Source organism: Culex quinquefasciatus, chromosome 3, assembly GCF_015732765.1.
Source record: "Culex quinquefasciatus strain JHB chromosome 3, VPISU_Cqui_1.0_pri_paternal, whole genome shotgun sequence".
Lineage (NCBI taxonomy): Eukaryota > Metazoa > Arthropoda > Insecta > Diptera > Culicidae > Culex > Culex quinquefasciatus.
The window spans coordinates 189,388,210-189,413,445 of record NC_051863.1 but is presented as its reverse complement, the minus strand read 5'-3'; the positions used below and the strand labels follow the sequence as shown (position 1 = coordinate 189,413,445).

The 25,236-nt window shown below is 35.9% G+C and overlaps 2 protein-coding genes across 2 annotated transcripts in view; one reads left to right on the top strand and one right to left on the bottom strand.

The window, feature by feature from the left end:
- Positions 1-789: 789 nt before the first annotated feature.
- The window catches only part of LOC6034096 (transcription factor SPT20 homolog), a 197,911-nt gene continuing 173,464 nt past the window's right edge, over positions 790-25,236 (bottom strand). The window contains exon 7 of the mRNA XM_038265432.1: positions 790-3,340. Coding sequence (XP_038121360.1) covers positions 2,852-3,340 — 489 coding nt within the window. The 3' untranslated portion in view covers positions 790-2,851. The remainder of the gene's footprint in view (positions 3,341-25,236) is intronic.
- Positions 13,123-19,782, top strand: LOC119770476. Its single transcript, XM_038265435.1, has 4 exons — positions 13,123-13,310; positions 13,381-13,472; positions 19,387-19,501; positions 19,590-19,782. The coding sequence occupies exons 1-4, from the start codon at positions 13,172-13,174 to the stop codon at positions 19,703-19,705; spliced, it is 462 nt and encodes a 153-aa protein (XP_038121363.1). The 5' UTR covers positions 13,123-13,171; the 3' UTR covers positions 19,706-19,782.

The window sequence follows — 25,236 nt, the reverse complement described above, 5'->3', positions numbered from 1 at the left end:
TAGCATTTTGCGAACAGTAAATTGGTTCTGCTTTGACAGTTCTAAATGGAGCACCCGCAGTCGAGCAGTTTTTGACAGTTAGCTCCATAAGAAATACATTGTAGAAAAAAGCAAAAACTGCTCGAATGGAAGTGCTCCATTGAGGCGATTGAGGCCGCTTTGCGAAACACTATTTTGCGCCCAGAATCAAAGGGACCATCCAGAAACCACGTGGACACTTTTTTTGGAAATCTCTCCTTCGTGGACAATTGTCCATACAAAAAAAATCTTTTTTGTATGGAGCGTAGACAATCGGCTTACCCCCCCCCCCCCTGGGTGTCCACGTGGTTTATGGATGGTCCCAAACCTACGCTTTGTAAAAAAATCGTTGAAGATTTTATTGATCAAACATAGGGTCCTTTTTTTGTTACGTATCGCAAGATTTGAACTTTAAATCAAGAACAAAATATTTTTTTATGCGATTTATTAAGGCTGGTACAATTTTTTTTTTAAGTTTTTTGTCTCCCCCCCCCCTCTTCAAATTTGGGCCGAAAATCAGGGGGCAAAAAATACTTCAATATTTCAATGAAAATTTAAGTGCAATCAGTTAAAATCAATTTAAAATGCATTCCCCTGTGTTTAGAATCATTTTAGCATGTTTGGTTTGATTTTAAAATCCTTTGAATTGTTGAAAATTTTTGATGTTTGTTATCGCCAAAAGTTTATTTTTTCGCAAAAAAAATTGTTTTCGTAAATTTATCATGTTTTGAAAACTAATAACTGCAAAACAACTGAACTAGTGTAAAATAAATTTAAAAACACTTTTTCCATGCAAATGTTAAAATTATGTGTTGTTCTTTCAATATTAAAAAAAATCTTGAAAAATCTTGAATTAAAATCTTAAAATCTGACAGAAATAATACAGAAACAAGAATAAATTACAATGAACTTTCTCTCTGTGTCGATATTGAAGGGACCGTCAAGAGCGGGAGGTATCAAAGTATAGAACGAAAAAATCAAAGCATGCTTTTGAAGGGATTGAAAAATTTACTGACAGATGGAGCAATACTCATATCGAGAAGATCGACAGCCAGAGAGTCGACTGTATTATAGAAGATTAAATTCTCTGAGTTAAGTTCCAATTTAGTTTTTTTTTCTATAAAACTTTTCAAGGAACTGCTTATGTTTGAAAGAACGGAACAAATTATTACAGAACATTGAATTTTTCAAGTCATATTTTAGTTCTGTCATTTTCCAAAAAAAATCTGATAATTTTTAAATATATTTGAATAACAACTTTTTTAATTTTTTTTCACTTTTGTCTATTCGTCCTTATGTCTTCAGACCTTTTGTCTCATATCCCCTAACAACCAAAAAAGATGTTGTTTTTTCTTTCCAAAATTTTCAAACCAATCACTATTTTGCAATCAGATTGCATAATAGACAAACTTTGTTGTGTTTGATAGATAATAATTTAGAGTATGAATTAAAAAAAAATTAATGAAAAATTACAGTTGTTTTGAAGTTACAAAAAATACAAGAACAACAACTTTAATAAAAACATAACTCGACATTTCTGTATTTGTTGTCAAAAAACGCTTCTGTTTTGTCAAGATATGATAGATTTGGGGTCCATGCTCCAAATGGACAGATTTAATTTTAGTTAATTTTCTGCCAATGAAGATAAAATTGTTAATTTAGGGTATTACGGCTATGAAGCTATGTTGGCAACTCTTTTCTCGCTACACTCACATTTTAAAATGAGTGCGCATGGTTGCTCAAGTGGATTCCATAGCATTTACAATTGAATTGTTTTCGCTGGAAATTCCATCAAATTCAATTCTGTCGACTCGAGCACGTTCAAAGAGCTCAAATCTATCATCTACTTCAAAAATGACAAGTCGTGTAGTTTAATAATCATCCAAAATTTCACCAAAATAGAGAATATGAGCGAGCAGCCTTTTGACTGCAAGTTTTGAGGTTGAATCGCGCCTGCATGCTGCAATATCATTCAAAAGATCCCACGCAAAATTGCGCCTGCCCGTAGGCAACCACCACCACCAAACCCCCACGTGGGATTGGGTTGGGTTTCACCGGATGCAGCCCGAAAGTATGCAACCCACCTGGTAGGTCAGGCCAGTGCAAAGGATGGCCTGCGATTGAATTAATTACACTGTTTCACGTGGCTTCAGGTCAACGGTCACCGGGGTTCTTGGTTTTGACCATCTCACCAGCAGCGTGGTGGGACAGTTGGCGGGATGGCGATTACACGGCAGATTTATTTGTTGGTCGACGAGAACACGAGAGAGGCGGAAACTAAACCGAATTTGAATTATTTATAGAGTACGAGGTTTGGTTTGGTGGACTTTTTAGCTTTAGGGATTTTGCCATTTTTTTTGTACTGGAGGGACTGTTCTTTTCGAGAAGGAAGCCAACTGTTGGAATTGGAAATGTCCCACAGTTTTGCTGTTTTTTTGTCTTTGAATTAATATTAATGTTTAATTTTGAAATTCCATCACCAAGGAAAGGTACGAACATCGACTTGAGAGATCCTTAAAACTAAACGCAAATATTTACCATTTTTTTTTCTCACATTCGCTAATCTCGTCAATTATTTTAACCGTAATTGTTGTTTCGCTATAAATACCGAGTGAATCACCTACCAGTGCGAACGTGCATTCCTCCTGAGGAAATTAAACTACTTCAACAGCTTTGCTAATCCTTTTCCCAGCGGAAATCCTGCCTCGTGTATCGAAATTGTTCGCAACCAAACTCGAACAACGGATAATCTTGAACCGAAAAAAAAATCGTCCATAATTACAGCGATAAAATGTAAAGTATAATAATAATAGTTTCACTACTTGTCTAGATATCACGAAAGTTCCTGCGAATACTGCGTCTCCAGCGTGGGTGGAACGGGCGGAGGTCGTCGTCCGGCGGCTGCCGCTGCCGCAGCTGCTGCCCTGGCCGCGGCCGCCGCCGCCGGATTTGTCCTCAGAGGAGCCATCGGTGGACCGGGCAGGCCAACCCCCGGTGGGCCCGGACTGCCGTACCCGGTGGCGTACAGCTGCGAGCACGAGTCCTTGATCAGTTCCTGCGTTTCGCGGAGTTGGCGCTGCACCTGGGGTGCCAACCGTTGGACGGCGATGGCCGGTGGGAACCGGGGCACCGTCGACGGGTCAGGTAGCTGCTGCTGCTGTTGGGACTGGGCAAGCAGACTCCCGCTGCTGCCAACGGATACCACCGAGGACGACGGACCGCCGAGGGAGGCCAGCGACGAGGACACGGACGCGATTCCTGGGGGACATTGCTGTTGCTGCTGCTGCTGGACCTGTTGCGCTACAAGCTGTGCTGATGTGAGCTGTAAAGATAATAAAGTTAATTTGGGTTAGTTTTGGTTTGAGGTATTGAAGATAACTGTAACTGTATTAAAATTTTGTGTTGTCTTATTTTAGTAATATGCTCGGAAGAGTCTAAAATGAGCTGGGAACAATTAACTTCTGGGAGTCCCAATATCCAGTGTAAGTCACTGAAGCTATAACGATAGTTAAGATAGTTTTTGGTTGCATCTTTATTCATTCATTTTAACCTTTTGATTTGTGTCATTTTTATTTTCCACCTTTTTTTTTCAAACCAGCGCAATGCGTTTAAATTGAGAAAATTCTCTAAAACTTTCCCGAATAAAGTATGGCGCTAACTTGCTCCTGTCAAAAGATACAGTTCGAGCAAAAACATATATTAGACCAGTTTACTCACCATTTGACGCTCACCCCCTCTTTCACTCGCGCAGTTTGAGCGAGTTCGTTTGACATTCTACCGAAACTACGATCACATTCCCCATGATTGCATTCAAATGACTGCAACATCGCACCAGAAGGAAAGAGAGACAAAACAAACAAAAGAGAATCAAAAACCAAAATATTGTGCTCCAACATGGTTAATTCGCCCCATGTGTCCCGATTGACCCCAGTTTACGGTACATTACTTTGAAAACGTCGGTAATTTTTTTTTCGTAAAAAACATATCAAGAATATCAAATCCTGGGTGCTGAATAGTGGTTCGCAAAACGACCTCAATTTTGAACTGTCAAAGTGGAACCAATTTACTGTTACCCAAAAGTAGAGAGTATTGTTATCGATCAATAAAAATTGTTTTTTTTTTGCTGGAATGAAAAATGTATGACTTTAGAGGAAGTCAAGAAATCTTAAGAAAGTTAAAGGCGAGATTGTCAATTTTATAATTATGAATGGAAGTTGTTTAAGGAGTCGATGCGGTTGTATCCATCAAGAAGCTGTTTTAATTGTTTGATTCCGTTTGAAAACCTACTGGTTTAGTGAAAATCTTCTCTTCTTGTTGAATCTGCTTCGCTAGAATTAGTGATGTTTAATAGCTGGACCAGGAAGAGCTGCAGGATTCCAAAATCAGCCAAGGAATTTATCTTTGACATCGCAGAATGACACTCTCGCCGCAATTTTTCGTCAACCGTAAACAAGAAAAACCCCTTCTAACCAATAGAAATTTCAAAACACACACAATTTTCCAGCAAAAACATGACAAAAACTAGACAAAATAAAACACATACTACTGATTATAAAAAAAGGTCATATACCAGTAAGAAAAAAGTCATGCTTGAGCTTGAACAGCCTCCTACTTTGCAGATGTAAACAAAATGGGATCATTCGAAAATTACGTTACGCATTCTCTCTTTTCATCACCCAGATCAAATCAACCAGAAAAATCGTTATCACTAACATAATTTTGAAAATGAAGTTTTGGTGGGATGAACCTGGGTGATGAACAGAGAGAATGCGTAACGTGATTTTCGAATGATCCCACTTTATTTACATCTACAAAGTAGGGTAAATAAACAATCAGTCCCAATACTGAGCAAAGAACATGTCGGCTAAGAAAAGTAAAAATTAAGAATAGTTCTATTTCGGTAACAACCGGGTAACGTAGTACGGCCTGTGTTATATGGAAGGGCGAAATAATAGTAGTTCCCAATACATAGAGAAACCCGAAACACTTGGTTGTAAATCATGTATCGAGAGAATCAAAATTACGTGCCGAAAGCGTATCTAGGCGGTGTGTGATCATTTCTTTTGACCGTCCTGGAGTCATTTGGATGACACACAGGATGATTTGTCTGTGTACACTTACTGAGGTTGCGACTCAGTACTTGTACACAGCCAAATTAGAAGGTTAAAAGACTTGATCACACACGTACGCTTTCTCATATGGCCCTTTCGCTGACTTAGTTTCCGTCCTTTTCCATCTTCTTCTAAGACACTAGTCATCTATCCACCTATCAGTTTCATTACTTTCTTCTAATTTGTGAGTTTAATTTCACCGAAAACTACCGATAAAAGCCCGTAATATCAACAATTTAAGGTGATTAAAACAAAGTTGGGTAAATAAACAATCAGTCCCAATACTGAGCAAAGTAGGAGGTTGTTCAAGCAAAAGTATGACTTTTTTCTTACTGGTAAATGAGCTGTTTTATAATCAGTGGTATGGGTTTTATTTTGTCTAGTTTTTTTTACATTTTTTGCTGTGTTTTGCAAGTTTCGAGCGGTTAGAAGGGGTTTTTCTTTTTTACGGGTGATGAAAAACTGCGGCGAGAGTTTCATTCAGCGGTGTCGCAGATAAATTCCCTGGCTGATTTTGGAATCCTGCAGCTCTTCCCAGTCCAGCGAAACAAACATCGCTAATTCTAGCGTAGCTGATCCAACAAACTGAGAAGATTTTCCAGTAGGTGTTCATACGGAATCAAACAATAAAGACAGCTTCTGGATGGATACAACCGCATCGACTCCATAAACATCTTCTATTCATAATTATAAAAAATGACGATCTCGTCTTCAACTTTCTTAAGACTTCTTGACATCCACTCCATGTTCTCAAAAGCCAAACATTTTTCATTTTTGCAAAAAAAAAAAACAAACAATTTTTAAAGATTGATGACAATACTTTCTACTTTTGGCGAACAGTAAATTGGTTCCTCTTTGACAGTTCAAAATTGAGGCCGTTTTGCGAACCACTATTCAGCACCCAGGCCTTGGCAAACAAATTTTTCGCTCTCTTTTTTTTATTGTCAAGCTTAAATATGCTAAAAGTGATTTAGACTTTTTAAATCCAAGATGGTGGCCAAAATGGCGGTCACGAAATATTGAAAAATGCATTTTTTAATTTAATAGGCAATACACCATTAAAATTTGACTGAAATGTGGTCGAGGATTTCAAATTAGATGTTAAAAACAAGAAAATGAAAAAAACATTAAAAACTATTTTTTTGTTCGTGATTTGATTATCCGAAGTCCCTTACAAACCTTCGGATAATTGAGTCTGGACTGTAATAGAGAAAGTTCTCAGTTCTCACAAAGTCAAACAACAAATGGAAACAATAAAATCTTTGTTTGAAATCTCAGAATTATAAGCGTCACCTGATTGTAATCCGTTGATTTCTATGGGACGTTCCTTTGGTTCCAAATTGAAAATTCGTAAAAATGATCAATTTTGATCAATTTTCAAACCCGAATGAGAAAATATATGAAGACTTATCTGGCTTAAATTTAGGCAATTCATCTATAGAATCTGTTCGAAACGTTTCGCAAAACTAATCATGCTTTTCAGGTGTATAGAGAGAGAGAGGTCAGGTTTTCAAGAAATTTTAGGGGTGTTCTATTTTTCATATTTTCACAGTTTTGTTGTTGTTGTACCTAATGTTATCTTTCTCCGTAATCTACGTGTCTTTTTGGACTTAAAAAATAAAGAGAAGAAAGCAAAAAAAAAGGCCGTCCTTCCCCCAGGTCTTAGCATAATTTATCAAAACATAAATAAATCGGGTCTCGCTTTTTTTCTATGCCATGTAGTCCCATGTCCCGACACAGAACCTTGGGATTTTTCTTTTGTTTTTCTACGGCGACAGGCTTATCTCGGCGGTGGCTTCGTTTTTGCTTTACCTGGTCGCCAGCCAGCCGTCTGCTGTGTCCTGGTGGATGGAATTGCCGGCAATTAGACAGGGACCAGGGGCACAACATTTTATGAATGAGTTCATTAGAATTGGGATTGGCATTAGGCAGCAACAATGGGTATTTTACGGGGCAAATTTTGGCGAACATCTGCCCTAATGGCAGAATCAACTTACACACACACACACACGCACGTGCGAAACATGGTGCTCGAAAAGTTAATGTTGAACCATTAGATTTAAGAGGGGTTTAAAGTGATTTCCGCCCAGCAAAATTACACGATTACACGATTCCCATTTCTGAGTGGGATTTCAGAGAGATATTGGGCGAGGATGACAAACTGGGATGATACATCAGCAGCACTCGAGATTACACGAGCATTTTCTGATGCTGAAAGAGCCAGCGCAGCTGATGATAAGCCACAAGAGGGAAAGCGACTCTGCGAGTCTTTTGGATTACACGAAGGAAGATCAGCCCAAGGAAACCTCTTTCCTTATCGAGGTAATCCGTTCTGAATGCGACGCCAACTTTCGGTTAGGGATGTGTGACGACGACGACGACGACGACGACGACATAAACTTCTTCAAATATTTTCAACAATTTAAACTTGAAAACTGGGCAGACTTTTTTAAAAAATGAAAAACTGCGACTATTTAAAAAAAATGGTACCTAAAATGGATTTAACTTGAAAACGGTGCGCATTATCAAAATTTCACTTCGGTGCTTTTTGATTGCAAATTTAGTTTTTTTTTTGAAAAAAAAAACAGTATTGATTGAAAAATTCATAACTCGGTCAGAGTTTTTTGGCACATTCTGGAAATTTCTAAAAAGTTGGCATTTGATGTCCCCTAAAACATATTAAAAAATAAAATGCAAATAGCGTTTTTTTTTTTGCAAATCAAGTTTTAGTGACAAAAAGTGAAATTAAAAATCACAATTTTTGCAGTGTAGTCCTTATTCATACCTACAACTTTGCCGAAGACACCAAATCGATCAAAAAATGCCTTCAAAAGATTAAAATTTTTGAATTTTCATACATCATTTTTGTATGGACAGTTGCCAAATTTGTAAGGAAAATTATATGGACAAATTTATGATGAAAAATGGTTTTTTGGGCATGCCGAAGGCACCAAAGAATTTTCAGACTGATTAAAAAATACAGAAAAGCAATTCCAGCTCAAATCAGAAATTTTTCTGGTACTTTTGTACCCGACCCTCTCCGATTTCAATGAAACTTTTATAGACATGTTATCCTGGGCCTATATAAGCCATTTTTGTGTAAATGGAGCCAATAGTACTTGAAAATAACATTTGAGAAGGGCGTAAGGTATTTAAATATTTTTGTATTTTGTAATTTAAAAATTACTGTATCTCGAAGCCGTTGCGTCGTATCAAAAAGTGGTCAAAGACAAACTTGTAGGAAATTGGACGGGCTTTCTAAAAAAATACACTGAAAGAAAAATACACGCCACATCTATGAGATTTTTTGATTTTCAAGTCTAAAACTTAAATTTAAAGGTGAAGTCTAAAATGTTACCAAAAGACTGACGAAAAATGCAGGATGGTATGTTTCTCCTATAAAAATACAAAAATCATTTACTAAAACTGTTTTTTTTGAAAAGTGGTCTAAACGTTAAAATTTTTAAAAACCTGTAGTGGGGATCGATTTTCCAGACAATTTTACATAAAAGTCTCCATATTGAACATTGTCCTTTGTCTAATCCTTGGGATACAGCGGTTTTAAAAATAAAAATGTTGAAAAATCGAGTTTTTTGTGGTTTTTGGCAATTTCTTTATGATAGACTTGGTTTTTCAGTCTCGTAAATATTTTTACCGGAAAGCTCGTCCAATTTCCCATAAGTTTGCCTTTGACAGCTTTTTGATTTATATCATTTTTATCTTTACGTAAGCAAATTTACTATCCTGGTTTCTTCCACACTGAAAAATATATTCTATTTTCAGTTATAAGCAATGTAATTAAGCTTATATCTGTAAGCCCTTACATCCAATTGAAATGCTCTCAAAGGCCAAATTTATGGGAAATCGGACGAGCTTTCCGGTAAAAATATTTACGAGTCTGAAAAACCTAGTTTGTCATATAGAAATTGCCAAAAACCACCAAGAAACCCGTTTTTTCAACATTTTTATTTTTAAAACCACTGTATCTTCCCAAGGATTGGACATAGGACAATGCTCAATATGGAGACTTTTATGTAAAATTGTCTGGAAAATCGATCCCCACTACTGGTTTTAAAAATTTTCAAAAAAACAGTTTTAGTAAATGATTTTTGTATTTTTTTAGGAGAGACATACCATCCTGCATTATTCGTCAGTCTTTTGGCAACATTTTAGGCTATTTCCTCAAAAATTTTGAACGAAAAAAAATCGTGACATCACCTTCAAATTTATGTTTTAGACTTAAAAATCAAAAAATCTCATAGATGTGGCGTGTATTTTTCTTTCAGTGTATTTTTTTCTCAAATGTTATTTTCGAGTACTATTGACTCCACATACACAAAAATGGCTTATATAGGCCCAGGATAACAAGTCTACAAAGTTTCATTGAAATCGGAGAGGATCGGGTACAAAAGTACCAGAAAAAAATCTGATTTGAGCTGGAATTGCTCAGAAATTAAAAAAAAAGCAGAATGAACATAGGCAAGCATCCCACGAAGTTTTTGCGAATTAATTTCAGTGCTCCAGATTCTTGAACAAAATGAATTCAAATAAGTTTGAAAACTGACAACTTATTTGATTTCCTTTAATTTGCTTGTTTTATTTTTATCTTGTTCAGTTCATCGAAGATTTTGGTAGTATTTGGACTATTCTATCACCTAATTTTTTCATGTTTTTTTTGCTTGTTTTTAGCATATTTTGCTCTAGAATGGCACCATAATCATTTAAATTGTAAAATAATTTGTAATAATAAAAAAAAAAAATCATCAAACTTTCCAAAGGTTTTAATATAAAATAAAATCAGTTTTGATGTATTAGCGTTTAAACCAGCTTTATCTGCTGTTTTGAATTTAGTTGGCAGATCAAAACGATTTATGATGAAATACAAAAAAATCATCATTTTTGTGCAGGATTCCTTAAAAGAAGATTCATGATTCAGAGGTTTTTTTTGAAAAGGTCATATAAGCTTTTGTGTTTTTCGAACCTTCTTTAAGAAAAGAACTCTTGATTTTTTCAAATTAAATTTGTTAAAAACAACTTAATAAAATGCATTTCAATAAATGTTCAATTAGCGTTTTACAGTTCTGTTATATGGAGAAAAAAGAGTTCCCGAAATCGTGAACACGCGTTCATGAAATTGGGAACCACGAACAAAGTGTTCAAATGTCATGGTGTGTTTTTCAAAAACGAACCACAGAATTTGAACACTTTGTTCGTGGTTCCCAATTTCATGAAAGCGTGTTCACGATTTCGGGAACTCTTTTTTCTCCGTGTAAAGTAAGATTCAGTTCATGCAGAGTCAGAATTCAGAGATTGTCGAGTAAGTTGCTAAATCAAATAATAATATATAAGGCTTTCTAGACAAAACATTACTGAAACATTCACACCTCTGAGTGCCACAGCAGTTGGTTTGTTTGCATCAGATCTGCTTTCTCTTTCTAGCAAAAATATTTTTTGTCATGCAACTTATAGCTGGTTATTTTCGGCCTACCACCCGATGACAGCTAACATATTTCGCAGGGACAGTGACAGCTCGAGCTCTTTGTTTGCATCAGTACGCTGTTCATCATTTTTGGGTTAAATTATTTTTACATTGGGCCTAGAAAGCCTTAAAGGGAAATTAGTCCAATGCACAGTGGTCCAGATCGCAAAATAAAGTGGAAAATGGATTTTCCGAAAAATGGTGACGTTTTGGAGCTTTGGTGTCTTCAGAAGAGTTGTTGCAAATGGAAAGGGGCATCTTTTGGTTTGGTTCAAAATTAGGGTGGTTCACGATTAGGGTGATTTTGAAAATCTAACTTTTCAGGAATATTTTTGGGAATTTTTTTGTCTTCTAAAAAGTTGATGGGCTTGCCAATCCAAGCAACTTTGTCGAAGACACCAAAATTTTATCTCGTAATCTACGCCTTCTATGACCAAATTTATAAAAGCATCTGAGCAAACCTTCAAAATCAGTTTTTGAACGTGGCAATTCAGGGTTAACTTTTAGAGAAAAGTGATATTCGGAGCACTTTTAGAGCTCTACAAAACAAACATTTTCATTTTTGACATGTCAATTTGGACTTAAGGGTCAAAGTTACAGCCATTTAAGGTAAAGATGCAAATTTAAAACTTAAATATCTCAAAATGGCGCAAGCCAAATTTTAAGCACTAGGTTGCATTTGAAAGAAGAGATCTAGCACTACAAACGCTGAAAAATCTCAGGGTGTTTTTCTTTAAACTTGAGATATCTTCATTTGAAAAGTCTAATTTTCAAGGGAAAATATGGGACCACCTAACGAAATTCGAAAATTGTCCAAATATATGTTTTTCCATGTAATTTTGCCCGCTGAATCTGAATCTGCCCTCAGAATTGAGCCAAAATGTCAACAAATCGATTTTTGGTCATATTTTGGGTTTAAATGATAATTTTACATGGAAACCCAAAATATGACCAAAATCGATTTGTTGACATTTTGGCTCAATTCTGAGGGCAGATTCAGATTCAGCGGGCAAAATTACATGGAAAACATATATTTGGACAATTTTCGAATTTCGTTAGGTGGTCCCATATGGTTTTCCTTGAAAATTAGACTTTTCAAATGAAGATATCTCAAGTTTAAAGAAAACACCCTGAGATTTTTTCAGCGTTTGTAGTGCTAGATCTCTTCTTTCAAATGCAACCTAGTGCTTAAAATTTGGCTTGCGCCATTTTGAGATATTTAAGTTTTAAATTTGCATCTTTTTTACCTTAAAATGGCTGTAACTTTTGACCCTTAAGTCCAAATTGACATGTCAAAAAATGAAAATGTTTGTTTTGTAGAGCTCTAAAAGTGCTCCGAATATCACTTTTCTCTAAAAGTTAACCCTGAATTGCCACGTTCAAAAACTGATTTTTGAAGGTTTGCTCAGATGCTTTTATAAATTTGGTCATAGAAGGCGTAGATTACGAGATAAATTTTGGTGTCTTCGACAAAGTTGCTTGGATTGGCAAGCCCATCAACTTTTAGAAGACAAAAAATTCCCAAAAATATTCCTGAAAAGTTAGATTTTCAAAATCACCCTAATCGTGAACCACCCTAATTTTGAACCAAACCAAAAGTTGCCCCTTTCCATTTGCAACAACTCTTTTGAAGACACCAAAGCTCCAAAACGTCACCATTTTTCGGAAAATCCATTTTCCACTTAATTTTGCGATCTGGACCACTGTGCAATGCATTTTTTTAATTCAGTTCATCCATGAGAGTAAATACCACGGGACTACATGGAAAGATAAAATGTAAGTTATTTATGGATTGAAATAAAGCATCCTGGAAGACTTAGAGGTTAGATTACGCTCCAAATCCTTTACTGACATAAAAAAAAAAACAGATTTTTGCCAAATTTCCTTCATGTGTACCCTTTACACCCTCTAAAAAGAATTTTGCTCTTAAAAATAATTTCAAAGAATCTTTAACAGTTTTGAAAAGAAAATTTCCAACCCAACCGATGTTCAAACTTATACGTGACCAAACCGTAGAAATACAAAAACTCGAATCATCACGTCTATTATTTTTAACGAATTTTAAGCAGCCACCATGCCAGACTTTATATCCTTGAGCAGCAGCATCATGCATTCAACGCTTCTCCTGCACGAGCCAACACACTTTCTCTATCGTTGCCCCAGGATCTGTTTTTCTTCCTTCTTCCTCATGGGTAAAAGCAACATAACAACAGCGGCAATAAAGGGACCTCTCGGGCATAGGCATAGAAAACAGAGCACAGAGAACTCAAAAAACGAGTAGTTTTTCAAGGCGGAGCAGCATAATCATCATCATCACCATCAACACAGCCGCCACAAGGAGCGCACACCAGCTGCAATTTAAGGATTTCCCCACTTTATGCTTTTTGTTCGTTTTGTGATGTTGTTGCTTTTACGCTGCACGTTTCCTCGTTTCGTGTTCATCTCTCTGGCTGATGCTGTTTTTGGTCCTGCCGACTAAACCCGGCGCAGCATTTCAGTATTGTTCAATCTGTGTCCGCAAACGGATCTCCGATTTCTCTCCGGGAGTTTAAAATTCATCAGTATGGGCTGCTGCTCGGATATCAAGTTTCACGGGTACTTTATTGGGCTGTTGGCCGGCCTGCTCGAGCTGGTTTCGCTTGGCCTGTCCGTGTACTTGGCGTTGGGTGAAGGCAGTGATGACTCGGAATTGCCGCAGGATTGTAAGAAAGTTACTGGTTGTGGTATTTGAAGAGCGGTTTTCTAAGAAGATTTTTCTTTTGTGTTTTATAGTGTTGGATTTGGCGAGTTCTTCTCCTTTGGATTACGTTGGAGACGTTGCGATACTGGTTTCGGTTGGATTACTATTTTATGGAATTTATAAGGTGAGTTTTTTTTCGGTGAACCAATGCCAACGAAAAAAATTGACGAGACGCTTCCAAACATTCAAATACTTTCTGTCATGAAAAGCCGCTAATTAAAAAAAACAAAATTAGTTTAAAAATCAATCAATTTTAAAGGGTAATAGTGCTGATAAAAATAAGCTTTATCGGGAGCCATATTATTTTTATTTTACGACTCAATTCATGATTATAGTTACGCAAAAAAAAAAATGTCCAAAAGCAGGATTTATTTTCAAAAACGCATAAATCTAAAACTATCAGTTATCAGCGATCATAATTTTTATACCCGATAACTTATTTACCAAACTACAATTGCCCTTCTTTAATCTTTAATCCCCCTTCTAAACACATCACAATTTATTTTCTTGTATATGTAGTCTTCTAAAAGCATTTTTTTGTTGAAAATTTGATTTTTGCATTTTTTAATTTGGTGGAAACTTTGTGTGTTCTTTTTTTATGACCAAAAAAGTCATTTTGAACCATTGGTTCGTCCGTACAAGTCTCCATACGGTAACCGTCCATACAAAAAGGTGTATTCGACAATCTTCAGAAAATAATAGTTACACTCTTAAAACATATTTCCCTTTGTTAATTGGACTTTTCAGACAAAGATGTTTTAGATGTTTAGATAAAAAATGCCATCATTTGAGTTCAAGTTGGTCAAAATGGATTTGGCAGTGTTGCCAACTAAAAACATTTGTTTTTGAAAATCCTAAAAAAAATATAATTATTTTAAGATGTGTTATTAATTTTTATTGTAAATGTTGCTGTTGTTAATTATATCAGGGATCTTCAACTTTATTGGAAAAGTTATTTATATGAATTTAGCTATCGAGCACAGTTTTCAATTAAAACTTTATTTTTTGTTGATATCGTGACTTTTTTACCTTTTGAACAGTGTTGAAAATCTAACGACTATGATTAAATTAGCGATTAATCGCTGCCTGTAACACCTAACAAATAAGACTGCTGAGAAATCATGTCCAAGGTTGACCATCGCTGAACATATTTTTTGCCTAATCCTATAAATGTCAAAGTCATTCAAGATTGAATCAATGGTTGCTGAGATACTGCCTCTTAAAGAAAGCAAACAGCACAGGTTTTCTCGACCTCACCAAAATAGCGTAAAATCTAGTGTTTTATTTTAAAAGGTTCTATAAACAAAGCGAATCCCATTACTTCTAGGACCATTTAAAATAAAACTATACAAAGAAATGTTAAAGGTTAGTGTAGTAGTGGCGGTGTAGCAAACCATTTGCCCACGGCAAAATCACACCGCCAATGCTGTTAGAAAAAGTAAATATTACGATAGTAAAGTATCGTGAAACTTTCCCATTTTTCGAATAAAAATATTTTCAAAATTTTCTAATCAACCTCAACATTTCGACGTCGTCGTGCTATCTTGATGCACCCGCCATTTTGACGTTCCGAGAAAAACGCGTTTTAATGTTTGGCTGTGAATAAACAAAATCTAGAGCACGCAATGTAAACAATAACAAACACGTTTTGTTTGGCTGACCATTCTGTGCATTGTCCCGAAGTTTGGTTGAAGTTGGTTGCTGAAGTCCCGAGTTATAATTACAAATGTTTACGGTAGTCTAACTTGTACGTGCGTCAAACGCGTTCTGACCTGGAATCCCAATGGCCAGTTGCCGCACTTACATCAATTTTGCAGGGAGTGACAAGATAGCGCGACAAGATTAAAACTACTTTCATGTGAAAAGTGATAAAAATTTTCGGAGCTTTTTTTTCATTGAATATCTCAGGATTGAAATCGAATTTTGGGGATCTGTGAAGGTCAAAAGATGAGGCATTGCGAACTGAACAAAATGGCGTTCTAGACTCAATTTGGCTCAAAATGCACGTACGTAAGGTTAGCACAACCGCGACAATTCGAAAGGTCCAAAAACTTTTCCACTATATTCATATTAGTCAAGAGGGACTTAAAAGCTTTGCAAAGCAAACGATCAGTTCGCTGGCTGATTGCGAATCGTGGTCGCTCACGATTGGTTGAGCGCTGATTATCATCAATGATTTAAACGGCACTCTGAGCGAGTGCTTTTTGATCCGAAAATCAGAACCCTTCGACGTTGGCAATCCTAATTTAAGGCTATCGTTTTTTTTTGTTTTTTTTTTTTTTTATTTGCCCGAGTGCCTTCCCTCTGAGCAAAGAGATCGTTTTGCATACACTCTTATAAAAAGCACTCATTTTTGTTTCACATTATTCTTGAAAATATTATTTTTTTTAGTTGTTTTCGAGGATCAAAAAGACAACTTTTTAGCAATTTAAAAAAAAAACAAAAACTTGGAAAACTTCTGACCAAAAATTTTTCATTATATTTTAAAATAAAAAATAAGATTTGAAATCAAAAGTACTTTATAAAATGTTTGATTAAGTGTACCGTTTGCGAGGTAAACCCAACTAATATTTAATTTTAGAGAAAATTTTGCAATGTTTCGTCTTTTCAGTAGTGCTCAAGGTTGCCCAACCATGATTTTTTTAAGTTCAGAAAATTTCAGCTTGTGCCCGATGGAACAACCAAATGTTGACTTATCAGCACTTGGCACTCAATTACAACTTTTAAAAAGCGTTTCCAACTGAAATAAGAAAAGCTTAATGGTAAGTGCAAGAGTAGGTGAATCTCAAAAAAAATCTAAATGAATATGTTTGAAAATTGGATGAAAATACGACCGAATCTTTAACCTGCCAGACATACGAGTGGTGTGTGTGTGTGTGTGTGTGCAACCAACCAAACGGGACCACGCGGTCGCTTCTTACAAATTGAGTTGTTTCCATGTATTTTCAGATCTTACATTCTATACATGCAAATAACTCGCATAGGCATTTGGAAGGTGTTAGCTCTGCCGAGCTTCGGTGACCCATTTCTACGCTGGCTAGCCGAGCGCGAGGTACTTCAGCTTTGTCGACAAGCCCCGCCCTGAAGAACGTTTGCACCAATCGGATTCAAACGTTATTCAGAACTTCCGAACCCTCGTCAAATGGACAAGGACCCAGCGCGTATATAGTTGATGGTGGTAACAGTATTCCTAATTCTAGTCTTAGCTCACCAAGTCGCGATGGCTTAGTGGTTAGCATTTTTGCTTACCAATCCAAAGGACGGGGGATCGAACCCCGACTCGAGCGACTTTGATTTTTCGTTCATGTTCAGAGTTTCAAGATTTTATATTTCCTATACTTTCTCGTTGGGAGCAGATGGGAATCGAACCCAGGACCATTCGCTTACAAAGCGAACACCGTAACCAGTCAGCCACGGCCGCTCCACACCTGCCAGACATACGAGTGGTTTCTAATTTGTCCAAGAAACTTGGAAGATTGATTTCTTTGCGACGAATTTCGTCCAACTGTTTGAAGAATTTGAAGATGACGTATCTTTAAACAAAAAAGTATTTTCAAGAATATGATGCTACGCTCAGTTTGTGTGGGAGTTGTCATCTTGGTACCGGGCTGCAATAACCAAACGTTTTATTGCATCATAACCATCCACGACGATTGGTTTATTTTATTTTTTTTTTAAATTAATCTTTTTTTGCGCACTCAGTCGCAAGCCAGCGACAAGTCAAGACACGAAGTTTTTGACGGATGGAGGTGGAGGAATCCTCCGAGGAGGAAGATTTTCGTCCCGTCCGCGGGAATCGGAAGCGGAAGAAGTCCAGCGAGGTCACTGAAATCGGCATCGAAGGAGAAGAAGTTGAGAAGACCCTGCTCAATAGCAACAAATTCAGCGCGCTTTCGGGCGACAAAACAACAATGCCAGCCCAGCAGGAGGAGGAGACGCGGTTCCAGCACCCGGCCAGTCGGCAAGTAAACAAAAGCAACCACCTTTGGTGGTGAAGAACACCACGGATTTTTACAAGCTCGTGGCGATAGTGGAAAGTTGTAAATTTGGTTTCAACCCAATTTACAAACTAACCCGATTTGGAACCAAGGTGACCTGTTTCTCTGTCAAAGATTTTGACAAGTTGCAGGAGCTCCTCAAGAAGAAGAAACTGGAATTCTACACCCACGAACGACGGAGCGAACGGAATCATCGGGCAGTTCTTCGTGGTTTACCTGATGAACTGAAACCGGACGAGGTCAAGTACCTGCTGAAGAGGGATCTCAAGTTAGACGCGCTGGAGGTGCATGCCATCAAGCAGAAGGAAAAGTCCACCGTGGACGAAACTCCGTACATTGTGGTCTTCCCCAAGGGATACACCAATCTCTCTGCAATGAAAGTTGTGGCAAAAACTATCATCCGGTGGGAGGCCTACCGGAACAAGCGGCCGAACGTGACCCAGTGCAGGAACTGTCACCTGAAAGGGAGGTGCAACAACTGTGGGGATCCCCACAAGACGGACGAGTGCAAAGTCCAAGAAGCCGAGCCGAAGCGGTGTGCCAACTGCTCTGGAACCCACGAAGCCACGGACCGCAGCTGCCCTAAGCGTGCGGACTTCATCCGGTGGCGCCAGCAGGCGTCGAAACCGAAACCGCCGGCAAGGAAGGCGGAGAAGCAGAGTCCAGCAGTTTCGGTGTTCACGCCGGCGGAGTTCCCTCCGCTGCCGGGCGCAGTTCCGGACGGAAAAGCGAAGGATCGCTCTCGACCCGCAGGATGCAGCCAAGGTGGCTCCCGAGGCGGTGGAGCCACGGTGGAGGAAGGCGGGGAGGTGCTCTACAGTTCGGCAGAGTTGTGGGGCATTTTCTCCGAGTACATCGGCAGGTTTAAGACCTGCAAGACCCGCTTGGACCAAGTAACGCTCGTCAGTTACATGATCTCCAAGTATGGAGTGTAATGATTTTTTTTTATTTATTTTTTTTTATATTTCGATTGTAAACTGATCCTCGGTCCTAACCTGGTCGTAGCACCTAAAAGGACCTAATAAAAATAAGTTATGAATAAAAATAAATAAAATCTTTTTTTTTGCGGATTTTGTACCTTCACACTCACTATGCCAAATTTTCATTTGATTGCTCGTGGGAGAGCTATTGAGACATGCGCAATCCATAATTCGGGATTGACCAAATTGGACAAACTCAGTGTTGTTTATTATCGGGTACATGGAACGAATTTGGTCATAATTCCACCCAGACTGATATTGCAAAAGCCGCACATGTGATTTTTGACTGCTTGCACCACTCTCTTCACTTCTTACTGTATAGTTGATTCCTTTCCAGGACATGTAAAATTCGGGAAGAATATTATAGAAGCAGTTAGATTCTTTGGAAATACCCGATACAAGAGCTACCGATTTCCGTTCCGGTGGGTTAAAAGTAAACTTGATTCGATCTACCGTCTTGTAGTCACAGGTAGCATAAAGATTCATCTGGTCATGCACGTCCGGGTAGCTTGGGTCCATCATCAGACAAGGCCTGTGGTTGAGAGGCACTTCAATGTCTGATAAATCCAAGCCCGAGTTGGAACTCTTCGAATACACGTCTGCGTAGAAAAATGATGCAGCACTCCCCTGACCTGAATCCTGCTCAAAGGGTACAAATTCAATAAAAGTGCTACTGGCGATCGATGACAACAGTAAAAGGCAAAGTATTTCACTGAACAACATGATGATAAGATCTCTTCTGTTCTAAAACTAACACAATACGTACTGCTTGAAAAAAATCAGACGTTTTATAGTGCTGTCAGGTTTACCACATTTTTAAAATTGATTACAGCAAATGAGATTTTGATTGCCAAAATTGAATGTAGGCCCCATTTATAAGGGAAATTACATTCCAAAAAAGTATATTGTATTATCTATTAGAATGAGAAATCATTATTAACCAAATACCACACGAACAATCTCTATCAAAACCCATGATCCAGGGATGAGTAATCGCTTTTCCCTTTTTTAACCGTTCATTCGAAAATTCACCAATTTCACCATCTTTCACAATTCGCAGGAAAATCGCTGCTGCCTCATCCCGTTCACGGTTGCCATCTGCTACGATTGGATTTCCTACTTGGCCTACAACATTGACCGCTCGATGCCTTATCACGTGTGGCTGGTCACTACCGGTAAGTAGCCCGTTGTGACGACTCACGTTTCCGGAACAATCCGAAACATTCGATCTTTCACGCAAAATTTTAATCTTTTCAATTTCAGCATTTTTTGTTTACATTTTCGTCGCGATGCTCAGCCTGTTTATACTATTTGGAATAAATGTTAAAACGACCAAAACGGAGCAATTTGTAAAATTCGGAAGCGATAACCTCGTCTAGCTGAATTGCCTATTTTTTAGTGCTATTCGGAAGCCAGTGTAAATACCTCGTAGTACTACCATGTAAGTTATTTATTATTCGACCTAAGGAAATAAAACTTGAAATGATTTTTTGTTTGTTTTAAATTTTGTGAAATATCGCTCCATGATGTAATACTAGTTAATTTAAACCAACTAGTTGTCGTCAAAGGAATCCCGTAATCAAATTTCAACGATCCCACAAAAAACGACCTACCCAACTGATAGTGACTCTCCTTAAAAAAAGAATCGAACCAAGAAAAAAAAAAACCTCATCGTCTTTTTGCTTTATCAACCTCCCTGCCCTGATTTACTCCGAGAAGCCCCCCGAAATGATCAGTTCTCCACGGAATTTCACCACGAAAAGTCGTCTCTCTCTGATGGCGGAAAAACGCTCCTGCTCCCTGCTGGGTTGCCTGTTTAACCCGCGGCTGTACGGGGTGCTCGTGGGTGTGCTCAGCCTGTGGGCCATGATCGCGGCCATTTCGGCGTCGGTTTACCTGCTGGCCAAGTACGACGACATCAAGGATGTGCCCGATAGTTGTGAGTATGACGGGGCGGTCTTTTGGTGATAAATTTTAAGTGTTGGACATTTTTCTTGTACAAAAAGATCATGAGTTTTTTCTAGAAAAACAATCGTACAACTGAAGTTGGCAAACAGTAGATAAGACAGAGATTCTAAGCTCAGGTTTTGCAGGAAAAGGGTCCTAAATCTATAAGTAAATTTAAGTGTAAACTGTTAAAACACACATGAATTCTTTTCAGATCTCATTTTTTTTTATTTTAATGTAAACAAAATGGCAATACAACATTTTAAAATGGATCAACTATGGTCCCCTTGGAACGAGGTGTCAAATAAGATAACTTCTCTACGAAATCGGTCTTTTTTCTTAAATTTTAATTTTTGTATTTTTAATCCGACTGAAACTTTTTGGTGCCTTCGGTATGCCCAAAGAAGCCATGTTGCATGATTAGTTTGTCCATATAATTTTCCATACAAATTTGGCAGCTGGCCATACAAAAATGATGCATGAAAATTCAAAAATCTGTATCATTTGAAGGATTGTTTTGATCGATTTGGTGTCTTCGGCAAAGTTGTAGGTATGGATATGAACTACACTGAAAAAAATGATACACGGAAAATTTTTGGTGATTTTTATTTAACTTTTTGTTACTATAACTTGATTTGCAAAAAAACACTATTTTTATTTTATTTTTTTTTTATATGTTTCAGAGGACATCAAATGCAAACTTTTCAGAAATTTACAGGTTGTGCAAAAAATCTTTGAGCGAGATATGAATTTTTGAATCAATACTGATTTTTTCGAATAATCGAATAATTGGTCGCAAAAATTTTTCAACTTCATTTTCGATGTAAAATCAAATTTGCAATCAAAAAGTACTTAAGTGAAATTTTGATAAAGTGCACCGTTTTCAAGTTAAATCCATTTTTAGGTGACTTTTTTGAAAATAGTCGCAGTTTTTCATTTTTTAATTTAGTGCACATGTTTGCCACTCTTGAAAAAAATATTTTTGAAAAGCTGAGAAAATTCTCTATATTTTTCATTCTTAAACTTTGTTGATACGACCCTTAGTTGCTGAGATATTGCCATGCAAAGGTTTAAAAACAGAAAAATTGATGTTTTCTTAGTCCCACCCAAACAACACACCATTTTCTAATGTCGATATCTCAGAAACTAATGCTCCGATTTTCAATGTTAAAATATGAAACATTCGTGAAATTTTCCGATCTTTTCGAAAATATTTTTTTTTTCAAAAGTGGGCAAACATGTGCACTAATTTAAAAAAAATAAAAACTTCGACTATTTTCAAAAAAGTCACCTAAAATGGATTTAACTAAAAACGGTCCACTTTATAAAAATTTCACTGATGTACTTTTTGATTGCAAATTTGATTTTACATCAAAAAATAAAGTTGAAAAATTTTTGCGACCAATTTTTCGATTTTTTGAAAAAAAATTAGTATTGATTAAAAAAATCATAACTCGCTCAAAAATTTTTTGCACAACCTGGAAATTTCTGAAAAGTTGGCATTTGATGTCCTCTAAAACATATCAAAAAATAAAAATAGTGTTTTTTTGCAAATCAAGTTTTAGTGACAAAAGTCAAATAAAAATCAGCAAAATTGTTTTTTACTGTGTATCATTTTTTCCAGTGTAGTCCATATTAATACCTACAACTTTGTTCAAGACACCAAATCGATCAAAAATTCCTTCAAAAGATACAGATTTTTGAATTTTCATACATCATTTTTGTATGGCCAGCTGCCAAATTTGTATGGAAAATTATATGGACAAACTAATGATGCAAAATGACTTCTTTGGGCCATTCAGTCGGATTAAAAAATACAAAAAAAAATCTAATAATCGAAATCTGAGGGAACTGCTCTTCTGTCAAAAATGGCCGCATAGTTATTTTTTTCAAAATTGATTTAAAAATAAAGTCCTTTCTGGTCGCAAAAAAGGTCATTGTTCTCAGAAAAATAAGCTTCATCGATATGAATATCAGCAATTAAGTTTAATTTAAGGACCCAGTTATTGAAAATATTATTTTCAACCAAAGCTTAAATAATTAAAGAAAATGATCTTAGAGTTGTTTTAACAAAAAGAAACATATTATAAGAAATTTAACCTAGAGTTTATTGTTTTTCAGGATCCAATGAACCAAATTTTTATTTAATTTTGTTTCGCGTTAAGTAAGAAGTCTTCAAAAACAATCAAAAAGTAAAATAATAAAAAAAAAATAGAAATGACCTTATCGAAAAAAACACACACTAAAATCCAGAAACATACTATTTTTGTTTGTGCAACATCATGAAATTTGAAATGATAAATCATTTTTGTTCAAGGTTAAACAACGAAACTACCTCCGAGAATATCATCAGTTATCGTATATGAAATACGTATTTAAAAAAATATAACAGTCGATCAGACAACTGTTTTTTGTGGTGAATTTTTAACATTCTTGTTTTATTCAATGTTTTCTGTTTTGTTCTATTTCTGCATATTATAACACCATTAAAATTGGCTTTTGAAAAATACGAATCATACAGCAGAAATCGAAAGCAGCCAAATTTTAAATTTGAAGCTTTTTATTTGATTATATTTTTATTGAAGTTTTTTTATTTGGATTAAACTTCAACTAGGTCGAAAGAAGCAATTTATCATTTGTTGCATAATTTTTTTTGCTAGCTTGCCATGCCATAAAAAATGTGTACATTACTATTTGAAAATCTGTATCTTTAGATTTTGTTATCTCATCGATTTGGTGTCTTCGACAAAGTTTAACATTATAATTAGGACTAGACAAATTTGTTACAATTGAAAAAGAATTGCCTATTTTTCATTTTACTTTTTATTTACTACATAAAAGTTGGATTCCCAAAAAAAATAAAGTTTCGAAATTTTTAATAAGTTTTATGGGACTTGAAAAGACATTTTTTGCAATTCCGTCGTGAAACTACTTACTTTTCTTGTCATTCTTGAACGACGAAATAGCCTACTTTTCTGTACCAAAAATAACAGAATCGAATAGCAACACTTTTTAAAATAAATGCTGAAAAGTTTTACTTTTCAGCACTCAAATGGGTGCTGAAAAGTTGAACTTTTCAGCACTTGTTTCCAAAAGCAACACTTTTCAACATTTTTTTGATTTAATCGATTTATTGAAGAAATACATGAAAATTTGACATAAAATTTCACTCAGTGTGTGTTTTTTGGAATTGCAAAAAATGTTGTATGGAACTCGTTGCAAAACTTGATTTTTTCAGCACTCTTCGTATTTATCCAACTCGGTGAATCTCGTTGGATAAATGTACGACTCGTGCTGAAAAAGTTCTCTTTTTACAACTTGTTGCATAAACTACTATTTTGAGCCATATTCCAGATGGTGCAAAAACTGGTTCCAGAGATATAAATGAAATTTGATTTTGTTTTTTATTTTGACAAAGTAGTCAAAAAAAAAATTCTAAATTTGCCATCAAAATGTACTTCACCGTTATTTTTTGTCAAGGGTACCTTTTTGAAGTTATAGTTACTATAATTTTACAAATTTAGGAAATTAAAACATTTTTTTAATTTTTTAGTAAGACCTACATTTGAAAAACATATTTTTGAAAAGCTTGGAGAATTTCCTACCACTTTCTTCGTGAGTCAGGACAATTCCTTTAGGATTTATGATGCACACAGAATTCAAATCAACGAAACTGAGTTTTTGAATTGTCTCTTAATTTGCTGAATTTTTTGTCTTACGATATCTCAACAACTATTGGTTCCATTTGATGAATGATAATTTTTTTTTTTTTAATTTTCTGATCCTTTTAACAAAAATATAAAATAATTTATAACAAAGTGTGGTCTAAAATATGAAATAAACTAAATTTTATTTTTGTAGACCTTTTTAAACATTTTGGTATAATTTCAAATTTTGAAATTAATGTTAATAGAAGATCAGATTTTTTGCTTTTAAATTACGTACTTATTAGGTGAAACTTAGAAAAACTAATTTGGGTAAAAATGATGCAAAATTACCAATGTTTGTTAATTGTGAAAAATGACGATAAAAATTTTCATGCAGTTTTTTAAATAAAAAATTCTACGATTGTCTCATTATTTTCTTCGATAAAAAATCGTTTCTCATATGCCGTTTTCATCCCATAATCAAGCTTAGGGTCAAAAACTTAAAATAATATGCATTAGTCTAAGTCAAAGATATTTCTAATGAGAATTCAAATTTTTATTTTCTTATAACCACAATTTTTCATATTTTTATTGGCTTCATAAGCTAAACGACTTGCGCCACCTAGTAATGAGTAGCAGAACAGAGCGAAGTATGTCGATTGAAATTTTTGCCCTTTGAGGTTATGTATGCGAATTTTGTTTTGTTAAATACCAGCGTTCAAAACAACTTTTGAGCAAAAATTTGAGCTAATCCTGTGTAATCTTTTGATGCTTTATCATTTGAAGAATTTTTTTTTTCAAAATATTTTTTTTCAATTTTTACTGCGTTTATTTATAGAAAAAAGGTTTACACTCTTACTACTTGATTTTTTTCTCAAAAGTTGTTCTAAGAGCTGTAAATTCAATTTTAGGATTGCATTCCTATATAACCGAACAGCGAAAATTCGAATCGTCATTTTTCGATGCTTTGTGCCATTTGCCGGAATTATGGAGCTTTTAATCGCGAAAATGACACGAAGCAGTCATTTTTGTGACAAATTTACTTTCATTTTCTGGCATATTACATAAATATTTCATCACATAAACCAACTTTTTTTTCAAAATTATTCTAGTAAAAGCATACTACCGATACGCCACCCTCGACGTGATCCTCATCCTGATTAGCTTGATCGTCGTCGGCGTCTACCTTCTCGGCATTTACAAAGTATTGCAATTTTTTACTAGATTTCAAACCGAATTCTCTTACTAAAATTATTTATTTTCAACAGGCAAACGAGCACTATTTGACGCCGTTCATAGTGCTACTCGTGCTGGAC

Coding starts and splice junctions, on each gene's coding strand:
- LOC119770476 (XM_038265435.1), top strand. CDS start 13,172: ATGGGCTGCTGCTCGGATATCAAGTTTCACGGGTACTTTATTGGGCTG. Junction 13,311..13,380: donor CTCGGAATTGCCGCAGGATT/GTAAGAAAGTTA, acceptor TGTGTTTTATAG/TGTTGGATTTGGCGAGTTCT. Junction 19,502..19,589: donor CGTGTGGCTGGTCACTACCG/GTAAGTAGCCCG, acceptor TTTCAATTTCAG/CATTTTTTGTTTACATTTTC.